Source organism: Mercenaria mercenaria, chromosome 5 (genome assembly GCF_021730395.1).
Source record: "Mercenaria mercenaria strain notata chromosome 5, MADL_Memer_1, whole genome shotgun sequence".
NCBI lineage: Eukaryota > Metazoa > Mollusca > Bivalvia > Venerida > Veneridae > Mercenaria > Mercenaria mercenaria.
In genome coordinates this window covers 59,041,134-59,057,221 of record NC_069365.1, presented here as the reverse complement: position 1 = coordinate 59,057,221, position 16,088 = coordinate 59,041,134, and the positions used below count along the sequence as shown (strand labels likewise).

The window sequence follows — 16,088 nt, the reverse complement described above, 5'->3', positions numbered from 1 at the left end:
ATACTAAGGGGAAAGAACCAACTAGTCAGTTTCTTCCCCTTTCACCGCCTATTATTCACACATGTAGATACATACATGCTATAGGGGAAAGAACCAACCAGTCATTTTCTTCCCCCTGCACTATGTATTATTCAGACATGTAGATACATACACACTAAGGGGAAAGAACCAACTAGTCAGTTTCTTCCCCTTTCACCGCCTATTATTCACACATGTAGATACATACATGCTATAGGGGAAAGAACCAACCAGTCATTTTCTTCCCCCTGCACTATGTATTATTCAGACATGTAGATACATACACAGTAAGGGGAAAGAACCAACTAGTCAGTTTCTTCCCCTTTCACCGCCTATTATTCACACATGTAGATACATACATACTATGGGGGAAAGAATCAACCAGTCATTTTCTTCCCCCTGCACTATGTATTATTCAGACATGTAGATACATACACACTAGGGGGAAAGAACCAACTAGTCAGTTTCTTCCCCCTGCACTATGTATTATTCAGACATGTAGATACATACACACTAGGGGGAAAGAACCAAACTAGTCAGTTTCTTCCCCATTCGCTATTTTGTTTTTATTCAGGTATGTGCATACTAGGTGGGAAAGAACCCACCAGTCAGTTTCTCCCCCCAGCAGTATGTATTATTCAGACATGTAGATACATACACACTAGGGGGAAAGAACCAACTAGTCAGTTTCTTCCCCTTTCACCGCCTATTATTTACACATGTTATTGCTATCTTGGCCATTAAAATCTATAATATTAAAAATCTTGTTCATTTTCATTAGAATGTGATAACACAATAACAAATTGATTTCCAGCATAAAATTGTGACAATTTATGGGTACTCCTGTACGAAAATACGGGATGATATTGATGTTATGTCGACATATTATTTGACGACATAGGATGCTACCATATTTGATCTTCTATATGTAATGTTTATAAAAGACATTTAAGAATAGAATTCGAAATGGTTTAACACTGGGACACTTAAATGATTGTAAAGCGCGCAGAATAATTCACTGTACATCTAAGCACTCCTACATTATAAATAGTAGAGTCATGATGTATTATTTTTATTACGAAATAGAGGTTATACGCCAGCGGAATAATTTCACGAAGGTGTATTTCTTAAGTATAAGATGATAGTTGTATCCAGAAATGATAATTAAATTGTTTTCAAACTTCCGCGATGTACTGACTCTCTGATGAGCGTTTTCTATCTCAACATTTAAACTTTTTACAAAATCTTCAGTTTGGATGTTTAATGTTGTATTCCACAGAATTAACTATAAAGTTAATAATTATATGTGTATACTACTACAAATCAAAGCGCTGACAGCACAGAAAGGTTGAAACCCGCATTTGATGTGCAATATACCAATCCGCTGTAACAGTTAAGTCACTTCCATGAAACAGTATGACGTTCAAACCATTTGCATCAATGTTACATTATATACTAGAAATTCTGCTCTGACTTAACCCACCAAGTGTCTTGAAACACACTGACGGGCTGGGCAAGCTCATCGGCTTGATTAAAAATTACAATAATGATACCAATCGGAAAATACTGAAAAAAATCGACTTTTAAGGGCAGATCATTCATGATCAAGCCTGGGTACCTATGATTTTTAATATGTATTTCCGTTTTAATCTTGATTCTCAGTCAGTACACAAAGTTTAAAGAGATTCTGCCCGTAGGAAAATGTTTGCCGAGAATACATAAAGGCAACTGTCCCATTTATCCTTAATCCTTTCTATAATTGAATACTAAATGATCTGATAAGGAGATATTGTCTTATCAATACCAAGTTAATTGTCTAACATTATATGAACCATACTGTCTTTGTACTAATGCGCTGTCAAAATACAGCCACAAATGGCAAGTTGATACATGTCAGGCATGATACATGTCAGTACAACATAAACCAGTATCAACATTTGATTACTGATAAAACTTATTGAAAAATGTTATTTTATACAAGATTCCTCATATGTAAGATTGTCTGTCACATGTTTCAACGAATGTTGACTTCACTTCAATTTTCCATAGAAAATATCGGCTGCGCAGTATATAAAAATCCATTAATAGTGTTCAGCAAATAGTAAACAAATGTCATTTAACACATCCCATAAACAAACACAAATGTATTATAAAATCCACCAATAGTGTTCATCAGATAGTTAACAAATGTCATTCAACTCAAATTGTGACAAACTCCAAAACAGTCCATACAAATCACACTGATGCTTTATGCGATAAAGATCTGGGAAACAGGGGCATTATCACCGGCATCGGTTTAAAACGATTCGCCGGTCGCTTTCCCAGAAATAATTGTACCGCGCTTTTAAACCGGCTGCGTTGAAAGCATAAGATGTTTTCCGTCAGCGCTGAGATGTGTTGCCAAGGGGAGCCGTACCTTAGGTCTATCGTCTGGTCCATAAACACTGGTGCCCCTGAAATGCATGTCGTCCATTCTACAGGTAGAGGAGCAACTTGGACAGCAAAAATGTCCACACATCTGATGTTCCCAAATATAATCAGATTTGGTTTTATTTAGTTGTTTCATGCCTTTGGAGTACACATATTAAATATTTTAGTTAACTATCGACAATTTTTCGTTATTTCATTGATTTTACAAAGATAGCTGCAAATCAGCGATAGATACGTTACAGTGCGAATTTTCCGGATACAAAAAAATATTTTAATATAACACATAACAATATTTGTGTCCGTTATTTACATGTTCAGACTAAATACTCTTTATAGTTTTATAAGAAATGAAGTTATTTATATATTATGATCGAAGAAATAAATCAAATTGCATGGAAAAACAAACGTAATTTACACAAATATCAGTTGTCATAAAACGCACTTCATATTGGATTATGAAATAAGATCTGTATCATCATGTATGTTAACGTACTAGAACTGATGAGGGAAACACTATATGAACAATATAACTATTGGTTCTTAGATATATCCGAAAATACAGTCTTTTTGGTGAAAATAGTCTACCCATTTCGTATAAACGTATCTGTCGCATTTTTAAATTGCTTAATTGCCGTTACTTTTGCTTTATATTTCATATATTTTGATATGATTCTATTTGAAAATAAAGAAATATAACATAAAATGTTCATGTTTTGTATAGAAAAACTCAAGATACCAATAATAAAATCGTAATCAACTATTTTCTAAAACTTAAGTTAAGGTGATGATTATTCAAACAATTCAAACATTTTTACACTTTTATAGCACAGTCGTATAACGTATCTGTTGTTTGTAACGTATCTGTTTTTAATATGTTTTCTCAAGTGAAAAAATATGAAATCTTGACTAAAAGATAAATACTTTAACTCGGATACAAAGTTAAACACATGTTCTACTACACTGTCCAGTAACATTTCTAGATAAATGCAATATAAATGTATCCTGAATGAAACACTTCGTAACGTATCTGTTAAAAACAAATTGAAACACAGTGGCAGTTGAACATCATTTTATTCTATTTTCTACAATATGTTCATTTCGTTAATAAATAAATGTTATTTTGATAATCATATCATTATACATTCAAACTGTCAATAGTCATTCCGGAACATGCATTACGCACCTCAGTATTTGAAGTGAATAGATGTTGTAAAGTATCTGTTGTCCAAATTGTCGACATAAAAGGTATGCGATCAATATACACATGATTGACACATATTGAAAAAGGCGATATTTTATTCAAGATATATATCATTAACTAATCATTTGAGCATAACAGTTTAGTAATTGTCCCGATATTTAAATTTCGGTACCATGAAATTTAATTTAACCCTAGGTCGTCGACATAGATTTTTGACCTAATGTGCATGTGTTTAACGTCTGATTTCGAAAACTAGTTATCTTTAGCGGACATTTCAGTGCGATTTTAGACAGTATAAAACACGCCTCTTTCATTTTGAAAGCAAAATAATGATAATACCAAAAAGTACAAAAAGTTTAACTGTGCCGACATCTTTAAATTGGAGTTGCTCCTCTATCTGTAGAATGGACGATAAAAGCTTGGACAGAAAATAAATAAAAATTAGCATTAATACGCTGATTATGAATAATCAGTTGTATTAGATCAATGTTACATCATAAGGTCTGATATTAATTTTATAATGATGACCGAGGAGGGCGGGTGGGTTTTTATTTCCCCCTTGTCCTGAAGCTACTCTCAGTCTGCGCGAGACCGCGAGAAAGAAAGTGACGTATAAGGGTACGTGTGACGTCACAGGTACAGGGTGGCGGAAAAGTTGTCGCCCAAATAACAGAGACTATCCTCAAGAGATATTCGTCATTATACATGTATCTTTTTCCTTCAAACAGAAATAACATGGCATTAACGCAATCAGAGAGAACAAAATCAATGAAAGAAATGCCGGCAGCAAACTCGAACGATCTGACGAAAACACATGAGGAAAAGAAAAACAAGCAAGTTCCGGGGTAATGTGTCCTAATTTACTGTTCAACAGGCCTTCTTGTAAAAAATAAAACATTTGAAAATGAAACATACAAAAATCATTTATTCAAAAGATAAATGTGACTTGATGTAAGTAACATCTCTTATAATTTTGATATAAGATTTAATTCTAGTAGTTTTCAGTTTTATCAGCTTTTGATTTCAGTATATGTATGGGTACGTGTATTACATCCCTAAACATATTGATAAGCGCGTATTTAGGGCACTTTTGAAAAAGTAAGCTTAATCAATACAAATTAACCTACCCATTTTAACCTGAAAATGGGTTTTACATGCGTTCGTTTCAATGTGTATCGCTAAATCGTATACGAATCAGAGATATTTTCAAAATAATGAATGTAATTTTGCTCATACACGTTCCGGTACAAGTGCTTTATTATAAAATTGTAAAGTATGTTGTATATGAACTAAATGTTTAGTGCGCAGTTTATAGATGGTATTCGAATGGTATAAAATATGATATTTTTCCTTACAGTGATATGGAAATGATCAACATCATGATGAGCGCTACAATTTTCTATAATTATTTTTTTATAGAATTTGACGATATACCACTATATATTCTCAGAACTAGTTACAAGAGTAAAGCCTTTCCACAAAGCCAAAATACAGTCTTGTTTTCGAAATATTAACAAGATTTATTCTGTACGACATGCATGCAGGTTACATTTCCCGATTATTCCAACATTTAATGGTGTCTTAGTTTCGCTTTGCAGAGGTTATATATGTCATGAACTAGTACACATACAAGTAAAAATGTACTGACATGATAATTCTATGTTTTTAACTTTTACAAGATAAAGAAATTGTTTCTTTCACTATCCATATGCACTTTTCTCTTTAGATAATACCAAGGTACTGAAAAAGAAATGGAGAAACTAGCAAAAATATTGGAAATAATTATACTTGACTGCTTCAGGGAAGTTATAAATCATACTGCAGCAGTTATCTATGTTTTTCAATGGATAGTATGGTAAATAATTCTTATGTTAACAGAAATAGCAATGTGAGTGTGATACATATTGTGTCACAACCAGGACCAGTTATACCACCGGAAGTAAAAACACCTACTGTCACATCTGACGAACAAGTTACACAAGTAGAAAAAGAAAACCATGACGAGAATCAAAATGAACGGTAACTCATGTTTGTAATTATATAACGACCCATGCATACGTCCGTCTGTCTGCCTGCGTGTCTACCTTACTGCCTGCATCTATCTATCTATCTATCTATCTACCTACCTACCTGTCAACTTCTTCACATTAGGAGTTTCATTCAAGTATAAATTTCTTACATAATTTGCATGCATACTGAGATTCTTCTTAATGACTCGTGTGTCCTTTATCATAAGTTAATATCAAACAGTAACCGGATTTTACAAAAAGTAGTGTATACTTTTCTTGAAAAACAAAAATAGTCAAGGAAATACTACCCTTGATGTTGATAAACAAACCGTTGGACAGTCAGGAGAGATTATGCCGGCTGAGTCAGCTCCAGAGAAACAAGACATACAGTTTGAAAGAAAGGAAAAGGAAACTATGACAGGGTAAAGTATTGCCATTTCATGGTTCATACATAACTGGTATATGCCTCCTGGTATGCCTCAATGATTGTTAACATTTAGAACATCACAGCTGGTATTAAACATTGAGAATAGTACAGTAAGAATGCCATTGTATTCCTGTAATAACACACAGCAAAAACAAGGTCCTGGTGGGCAAGATGGAGAAAATACTGCAGACGAAGTAAGGTAAAGGAATCATTTGATATACAACATGGTATCATGTTGAAAATTGTAGTTACTTCAGTCATAGAGATGAGTGATAACTGTGTTATCGAAATTTTGTGATCAATTTCAGATACGTAGAGAAGTTGGAAAGTCTAATAAGCAGTACAAGTGAACCGATAAGGCCTGATAGAAAATTAGAAAAGGAAAACAAAGAGTTAAAGTAAGTTTATACATACTTAGGGAGTTCATTATGCACTCGTGTAAACGTACAGAGATACATTTTATATTCGTCCTAAGCGTCTGCTTAGTGTTTACAGGGCTCTAAATATAACTCTTTAGATCTCAAAGTTATATTCCACCACATAAATTGGATTCTTAAGTCTTAAACCTTAAAAGAAAGCTACGCGTATAGGTACTGAATAATTTTATTTTATTTATTTATTATGCATTTGTATTATATAAATACTAACTTGTTCACATTATTCCAATGTCACTGTGTAGTATTTTTATTCACAAAAGGAAAGAAGTTCAAGAAAAAGACGGGATGTTAGCAAAGCTAAAGAAAGACATGGAGGAGAAAAAAAAGTACATATTTAAATTTATTTTATTTCATATCGAAGATATTTCAAAGTGCACATTCATCTGAATGTGAAATTGTGTTTTCTATATGAAACACGCAAAATAATTATATCAATAACTTCTGAGTATTAGTTTTAAACCATTTTTAGTTGGTTTTCTTTTTATGCAGGGGATGGGGGTTAACGTCACAGCAATACTATCATAGGTCATATGGACGTCTTTCTAGCTTTTCATGGTGGAGGAAGACAACAGGTCCCCTTCCGTGCATTTTTTTCATCACGGGCGGGCACTTGGGTAAAACCAGCGACCTTCCGTCCGCCAGCTGATTATCATCCCCACATGGAGAAATGAACGCCCTAGCTCGAACCAACATCGTTGAGGTGCAAGTGATTCAATGCCAGCGACCTTCGGCCACGGAGGCCCCACAGTTGTTAGTAATAAGGGTGTAACGGTATATCGAAATTCACTGTATCACGATACATTAGTTTGGCTATACGCGTATCGTAGCATAGGCCTGTTTCACGATACTGAAACAATACAGTGAAAAAATAGAAACATTGAATGAAAACTTTCATACAATCAGTGTTAAAGATAGTAACTAAACAAATGTATCATTTGTAACAATTTCTGTACTTTTAAAGCAAAATTTCAAGTACTTTCAAAGTGTAGGACCATTGATTTTATTTTTCATTTTGTCACATGAATGCTTACTTATGGTACTCAATTTGTATCGCAATATGTGTAGTATCGTTGCATCTGTATCCCGATATGTATTGTATCGTGCGGCTAGCGTATCGTTACAACGTAGTAAACCACTAAATTGTTGCTTACATGCTAGTAAATTAACACTTTGTTGACACATGATACAGATGACTTTCAATTGTTGGTAATTATTGTATGCGTTCTTTTAAAATGTTCCTCACCTAAAATAAGTCTCTTTTACTTCTAAACGAGAAAAGTTGATGGTTGTGAATTTGTCCCCAGAAAAATGACACTGGGATTTAAAACAACCGATGATAAGCTATACATTCTGACAACTGCTGTCACATTGAAAATAATATTTTAAGAATAGTTTGTAAGTTTGGTTAACATTGATCCCCATTAAATGCCAAAATGAGTATTACCTAAAAGGTTGAGCAATTCTACAGGCTATTAAGTAACATCATTCTCTGTCTTTAGACATTCGGACCTATTTGTCAAATGGCAGAATATCTTCTAAGATTTAAAATGTTTAGGACCACTTCTATCCCAGTATAAAACACGTCTTGTAAGTGGCAGGAAATGAAAAATGATGCAGCTTTGTTTTTCACGTATTAACAGTGACATCAGCCTTCTAGAGATTATTCAGATATTTACAAGATTTGCCTATGTTCGGTGCCATGGGCAATAGATGTTAATACAGAAACAATCTCCTGATGTTACTTCCACTGTAAACTTATATAAGAAATAAATGTTAAATGATCCAGGGATTTCCGACTCCGAATGGTTAGGATCGCTGACTTTGAATCAGTTGCCCCTCACCGATATGGGTTCAACCTTTGCTCGGGGCGTCCAATTCTTCATGTGAGGAAGCCATCTATCTGGCTAATGGAAGTTCGGCGATTCTCCCCTAAGGTGCCCGCCCGTGATGAAAAAATGTATGAAGGGGCACGTGGGGTCTTTCTCCACCATAAAAAAACTAGAAAGTTGCCATATGACCTATAATAAATGCCGGTGTGACATTTAACCCTACAAAACAAACAATATTCATAAACTTTTACTATGGAAAGATGTCAACATAAAACTCAACTTATTTTTTTACCAATTGATAGAAATAAACTTTTGCTACTGTATGTATGGAATTAAGAAACTCTACTATATGTATAGAAATTAGAAAATCTATACTGGTTAACATTTCACAGATTTTTTATATGGGAAAATTAGACCCATCGATTTTTCGCACAAGTGAAAATATTTTATATAGCGCAAAGAAGGAGCCCTTTACTTTATTTAAATTTATAGAAAAAGTATTATATATGAGTATAGGTTTTTTTTTTCGTTATCGGAAAGACTCAAACATTCTCGGACAGTTGCGTAAATTCTTACGGAATTTAAGCTCCTTAACGGTAAAGACTGATTTCTTCTCAACCGCTAAACTGCACACAAGTACGGATTTACAAATTAGTGGACGATCCATAATATATTTTTATTTACAGCCAATAGTCAACTTTAAACAGCTTGACGATCGAAATTCAAAATTTCAGAAAGAAGAATTTCGAGTTTGCATCGAATTTGTATCTTGCTCGAAGCTCGAAACTGAAATGTTCAGTGTTTCAGCATTGAACATCGAGTCCGTCGAAAATGGAAATCTTAAGGAACTGATTTCGAGCTTGAATTAAATTTCGAGCGTGTATGAAGAAAAAAGACTTAAATATGAGTTTCAAAACGTTGAAATTTGAGGCGGCATATTTTGGGCAAGTTAGAAGTAGAAGATCGGAATTCAAATTTTCGAAAGGATGACGTTGAACTTCGCTTAATTCAATTTCGCACAAACTCGGAAATCGAAATTAAAATCAAAAGAAATCATCGAATTTTGAGGCAGAATTGAAATTAAAGCCAGCAGGAAGATCGAAATTCAAATATTTTGCTGGGAGCGGTGGTCTAGTGGATAATGTGTCGGCCGCTCAACCCAGGGGTCGTGGGTTCGAGCCCCACTGGGATCACGGCCATGACTTCTCATAATAACACCAGTACCGGTATTTCCAGGAAGCTTGAAGCTTTCATCACAATCGAGCTAAAACAAATTCGTATAAATTAAACTAATTATTTTGATCTAGCATGAATTTCTAGTCAATCTTTTCAAAATTTAAAGTACGATTTTCGAGCTGGCTCGGCACTAATGGTTTTCTCGATATTTGACTTTTTAAAAAATCCATACCAATCTTTAGGCTGTTCAATACAAGATCGGAATTTGGCGTTTGGAATATTATGAATTTCGATCATTGAGCTGGCCACAAATTAAAAGCTATTTTAAAATTTGACGTTTTCGATCTTCAGAGGTAGCTTGGAATCAAAATTCGACAGGTTATGAAGTTGAATTTCGATCTTCGAGCTGGCATAAGATTCTAATCTAGCTGGACACAGCTCACGACATAATAATAAATGTGCAGTTATTTGATTACACAAAAAACTATTTAAAACCTTTATTTCATAATCATGATCATCAAACAATGTATTATAAAGGCGGGTCCATCTGATTGTAAGATAGTAGAAATTATTTTTGCAAAGTGATTGTTCGGTTTTATAATAATGTGTTTGTTGAGAATGCCGTTATAATGGTATTCTGATTAATCCGCCAAATACCATTTAGGTTCCGATTAGTTCCAATTTATTTTCTAATTTATCTTAAGTTTGCAATCACAGTAAATTAGACTTGATATTATTCCTTAAATCCATATGATCAAAAGTATTAATGTAACGGTACATTGGCGAAGAAGGGATTACTTGTTAGACATCGGACTAAAATACAGATTAGGCCGAAAACTAGCGAACAGTCTCGACAGCCAATTTACTTGGACAAACTTAGGTAGCAGGGTACACTTAGATTCAAAATGTCTGGGCATGCATGTAGCGAGCCGCAGTATTGCACTTCCGTAGTGAGCAGATTCAGGGTGGCCATTTTATAAATTGCGTGCATATTTTGTGCTTTTAACAAATGGCAAGATCAGGACTCTCATACAAGAATATAGAAAGTTATCAAAACGAAAGTTTTACAGAATCCAAAATAGCATGCCAAAATCATCAATTTGCACTTTTTGAACAGCCTGCAATGATCCCGCTGCAGGAACAATGTCTAATTTTATTGCATTTCTCAATTTCATAGTCCCTACTGAACTTCAGGATATAAACGGAATGGGAGCCCATCCAGCTCGTTTTTTTTTCACAAAATAGCGAAAAAGTTCCCTAGTATCAATCAACAAACACGGAACCCTTCCGTGATTTGAATTTCCCGCGCCAAGGTGACTCACCGATTCATGCAAAGCTAGCAGCAGTTAGGTTTACAACTTACATCAGAATTTTACATGACATTTTGTATCGGCTGTTTAAATTTTCTAAAGAATTAACAATCATTATCTCTCACCTTAATTTACAGACATCCAAAATCACGAAGTTCTAATTATAACTAGTGATGAGAATCGGACAGCTGAAGCAGAATCGATTAATCGGTCCGATTCTGATCTCTCTCCGATTCGTTTAATCGAAAGAATCGGAACCGAAAGATCAATACAGACTTTTGTAATGTGGCAATATGGTAGTAACAGCAAACCTTTCTCAAGACTTTCAGATTATTGTATGACTACTTTTATTACTTTTTATGAAGAATTCTATGACACAGCTGCTGTACTGCACAGCCTTTAGCAATGGTTGGGCAATTATGGCCCAGTTGTTCGAATCTTTAACCGGCTGTTAACCTATCTGCTGGTTAGATCTTGATTCAAAATATTTGTCTTGATGGGATTTTTTTTTATTTCACTGTAAAGGCAGTCCTTAACTCAAAAATGTGTTTTTCAAATTCTTCTAAAATGTCGACATATAGCCTTAAAAGTTAACCAACCGATAGCTTAACGGGCTGTTCAAAAGTTCGAACAAATAAGTCCAAACTGCGATCTGGGAGGAACTATTGGACCAAATGCAAAAGGACCTAGAATTCATCTTTTGTCTATGACTCAATGCCTGGGATTCAAGTCATGCTAGATGCACTGCCAAATTTGACATGGAATATATGCTGGGGACATTGCTGGCAGGTCTGGAATTAGTTTATCATCTTTTTAGAAGTTAATCCACTATTTTGTATTGAAGGAATAATAAAAGCTTGTCAAATAAAATCTGAAAATTGTTTCCAATTAGAAAACAAGTGGGTGAGGTACCTTCGTTAATGTACGCTTTAAAGCATATTTTGCAAACAGCTCTAGTAGTATCAACTTGAAGGTTTTCCTTAAAAGGAGCCAACCCCCGGCATTCAGGCTTCATGCAGAACCCAAAATATTTCAAGGCGTCTGATATTTTACTACTAGGGCAACAACATTTTTATCATTGTTACGATCATGACAGCTGGCCTGACAGCGTTCTCCATTTTAAAGAGCAGATATTTTGTAATACTAACCCAAAGATTAAAAAAGAGCAAAAGTATTTAAGCTAAACAGCGAGAAGTATCTGAAAAAGTCCTGAAAGCGGGATTTTAGTTTTTAAATAAAATCAGCGACTAGAATCGATTCTTTTTGGTCAGAATCGATGTCGCCGACTTTGAAACTTTGGCGATGATTAATCGAACATCGGCGACAATCGGAACATCACTAATTATAACATATATTGACGGGGGGCCGAAGTGTACCCTGCTACCTTAAGATTTTTCAGTTAATGAACAAAAGAGAGTTTTACTAGTTCTGAACTTTTATATATCTTTCGCAAATTAAACCAAATTAAAATGTTTATAATAGCATGAAAAGAAGTCTGTATGTGAGCGTCTAAACTTGCCCACCCCTAACGCACAAATTTAGCCAAAATTAACAAATTGTCGCTACAAGACAAAGAACGTACAATACATCCGTTTTTATCATTTTCTGGCATGATTTAACGTATTTTGTCATTAAGATGATATAAGGGCAATTTTACATCATTTTGCGAAAATAAAATGCCCCCACCCCCTATTTTCCTATTTCATGTGGTCCCTACTGTCCGAACATCCCCCTGATTGACGAAATGCATAGCTGATGGGCCAGATATGCGCTATGTGGATTAATAATGATACAAATGATGTTTTTACTGTATTAGAACCCTGTTAATGGTGATAAAATCGTATGCGTGTATTCTGACTTTTATGCTTTTATGTGTCCTCATGTCGCAGTCCAAAATACCCTGGCTTATTTACTGGTATGATGCTGCTCCTGTGAGTTCGAGACTCGGGCAAGGGATAACGGGTCTGGAAAAACACAAATGTGCGCGTATATAATTTATTTATTGTCAGAGACAAAATCTGTGGCCTTCGCCATCAATATTTCATTCCAAGTGCCAATACATAGAAATAACAAAACCGATGAATGTCAAAATGTAGATAAATGATTCAGCATCAAAAACAATCTTCTAAATTACCTGGAAAAACACAAATGTGCGCGTATATAATTTATTTATTGTCAGAGACAAAATCTGTGGCCTTCGCCATCAATATTTCATTCCAAGTGCACTTGCGTTGTGCAAATTAACCGGGAAATCGAAAATTAGAAGAGAGGCCCATCCATGCGGTTAGTTATTATAGTTAGTGAATTATGAATAAATGATATGGGTAAAGTCTGGACTACTGGATATGATTTATATGAGGTGTATTGACTGAAGAATAATGCCTAAACATAACTAAATACAACAATTAGACTACGCAAGACGATAACGGACTTAATACAATACTACGACTACGGAGGACAATACGGGGCATACAGAACATAAACATATAGAAAACATAAACTACGGTCAGTGTATAATTGACCCTGCGACATCCTCCCCTTCACAGGGAAATGTCGTCCCGACATTTTAAATATCTATCAGTACGTATTAGATTCACCGCAAGGTTTAAGTCTAATATATCTATGGCAAATACAACCAATATATACACAAAATTTGAATCCAATTATAAATTCAAATCTATATGTGTAATTGCAGCTATTTACAGTCTCTATCACTGTTTTTCTCAAAATCACAATGACAAGTTAAACATGAGCATCAGGCCTAAAATGCTCAAAATTCAGAACTTCTGATTTACTGTTACAATCAGAAAAATAAAATTGATGCACTATAAAGATTAACACCAAAACATTCACAGATGGCACTTAAATCTGTGAAACAAACATCAATAGTGTATGTGCACAATCAAATGGATTCTAAGAATTTCCATTTGTACATCATGAGGACCTTTTCACTATGCAGTTCATGTCATCATCATCAATTTCAGTATGTACAACATCAAATCATTCTTAGTGATACTTTTCTATCTGATCTATATACATCACCCGTTTAATGCAACAACATTTGGTCACAATTACCTTCACTCTATATCATATACAAATACAAATACATGGCATTTATATAGCGCAAAAATTATAAAATATTCTTTTGCGCTTTACAATTACATAACACACATTTAACATATATACATACAAAATATGAACAGGATTCTAGAACTTAGATTTAAAGATTTGGACATATATAAATACTATTTTACACCACTTCTGAATATTTTGTATTTTAACAAGACTACACTCATTGTTCATAAAACTGTCTAAATAAATGTGTTTTCAGTTTTGATCTAAAGCTGGCTTCAGACTGAATGTTTTTCAGATAGCTAGGCAGATCGTTCCACCATTTGGGACCAACGACTGCCATAGATCTGTCTGCTAGTTTTGTTCGCCGTCTAGGGATGTTAAAGTTAGTGTCACTTTGTGAGCGAAGTCTGTATCGTTGTCGAGTAGGTACAAACATTTCCCTCAGATATACTGGAGCTGTACCATTGATGACACGGAAGACATTTACTTAAACTTTGAACATGACTCAAGCCTTAACTGGAAGCCAGTGTAATTCTTTCAGAAGTTCGGTACTTGGTTTTTCATAGGAAGCATTCTTGACTACTCTAGCGGCATGATTTTGGACTCGCTGTAGTTTATTGATTTGGTAGGCTGGAATTTCTGTAAATAAACTGTTGCAGAAGTCAATGTGAGAATGAACCAATCCTGCACTAATGATTCAGTTGACTTCTGTGTGAGATGTTTCCGTATTAGCCCTAAGGTTTCGTAACTGTACATGAGCTATTGACACTTTTCTGAATGTGATGGTCAAAGTTGAGTGTATTGGTCATAGTTACACCTAGGTCTCTGACGTGATCGACGCATTTTACGTCACACCCACCAACGTTTACACTTGTGATGTCCATTTCGCTAACTGTTGTCTTGTTCCATACATTATAATTTCAGTTTTAGGACTGATTCATTTTCAGTTTGAAGGTTGTCATCCATTTTATGATTTCATTTAGACAACTGTCGAGTTGTTGAAGAAACAGTTGTCTCATTTTGAGATTTCCCGCTTGAATTTTTAAACGCAATCTTGTGGTCGTCCGCGTATCCATAGAGATCAGCTGGATATTTCTGCACCACTCGGTTAAGAGCCGATATATACAGGGTAAAGATCACAGGTCCGGCACAAGAACCCTGCGGGACACCCAAACTCAGTGGCTCCGTGTCAGATGCTGACTGTTCGACTAAAACTTTCATTGTTCTGTTCGTGAGATAAGATTCTATCCATTTCAAGGGAGTGCTTATGTATACCAAAGTCATCTTGAAGGATTTGAATTAGTATCGGGATATCGATGGTATCGAACGCTGCACTCAAGTCGATCATGACCACGATTGTTATTTGATTTTCATCTATGGTTTCCAAAAGATCATTATACATTTTGACCATTGCTGTTTCAACCCATGATACGTTCTATAGGCACTTTGGTAAGCTGGGAGGAGATTGTTAGCTTCAATATGCTTGTTGATTTGATTTAGTGCAGCTTTTTCAAGAATTTTGGAGAGGAATGTTAAATTTGACTCTGGGCGATAGTTTTGCAGTTCAAGTGGGAGACCTTTCTTCTTCAACAAAGGTTTTATCACAGGACTTTTCCATTCATCAGGGAACACACCAGATAGCAGTGATCGATTTACAATTTCTGTCACAACGGGAACAAGTTGTGAAAAATGCTCCTTTAATTTCTTAGTTGGTATCACATCAAGTTCACAAGTTGTAGATTTTGATGCATATACAAGTTTCAAAATATCGTTTTCGGAAAGTGGTTTGAACGCAGTAAATGTATTCATAGTCACAGGTGGATTTGAGTAGGAAGAATTACTATTGGATGTTTCAGTTGATATGTTGTCCAGATCATTTCTCAACTTGATTATTTTATCAGCAAAGTATCGTAGAAAGTCATTTGCCAAAGATACTGCACTTGTGTGTAATGGGAGCGGATTCTCTTTCGACCTTCCCAGTAAATCGGATGTTACGGCATACAGTTTTTTGATGTTTCCTTCTGCTTCTCCAATCTTGTTCTGGTAATACTCATCCTTGGCCCTAGAAAGCTCAGCGCTATATACATTTCTTACACCACTATACACTTTCTTTGAAAGGTCAGATTTGTCATTCATAAAAATTTTTTCTATTGATCGTTTGTATTGTTTCAGCTGT

General features: G+C 34.9%; 1 protein-coding gene across 2 annotated transcripts in view; it reads left to right on the top strand.

Moving 5' to 3' along the window:
• The window catches only part of LOC123557349 (DNA ligase 1-like), a 60,180-nt gene that overhangs the window by 10,576 nt on the left and 33,516 nt on the right, over positions 1–16,088 (top strand). The window contains exons 7-11 of one of the 2 annotated variants that reach the window (XM_053543709.1): positions 4,378–4,494; positions 5,528–5,668; positions 5,946–6,080; positions 6,394–6,483; positions 6,783–6,848. In XM_053543709.1, the coding sequence (XP_053399684.1) occupies positions 4,378–4,494; positions 5,528–5,668; positions 5,946–6,080; positions 6,394–6,483; positions 6,783–6,848 (549 nt within the window). The remainder of the gene's footprint in view (positions 1–4,377; positions 4,495–5,527; positions 5,669–5,945; positions 6,081–6,393; positions 6,484–6,782; positions 6,849–16,088) is intronic. The other variant, XM_053543710.1, reaches the window with a different exon arrangement.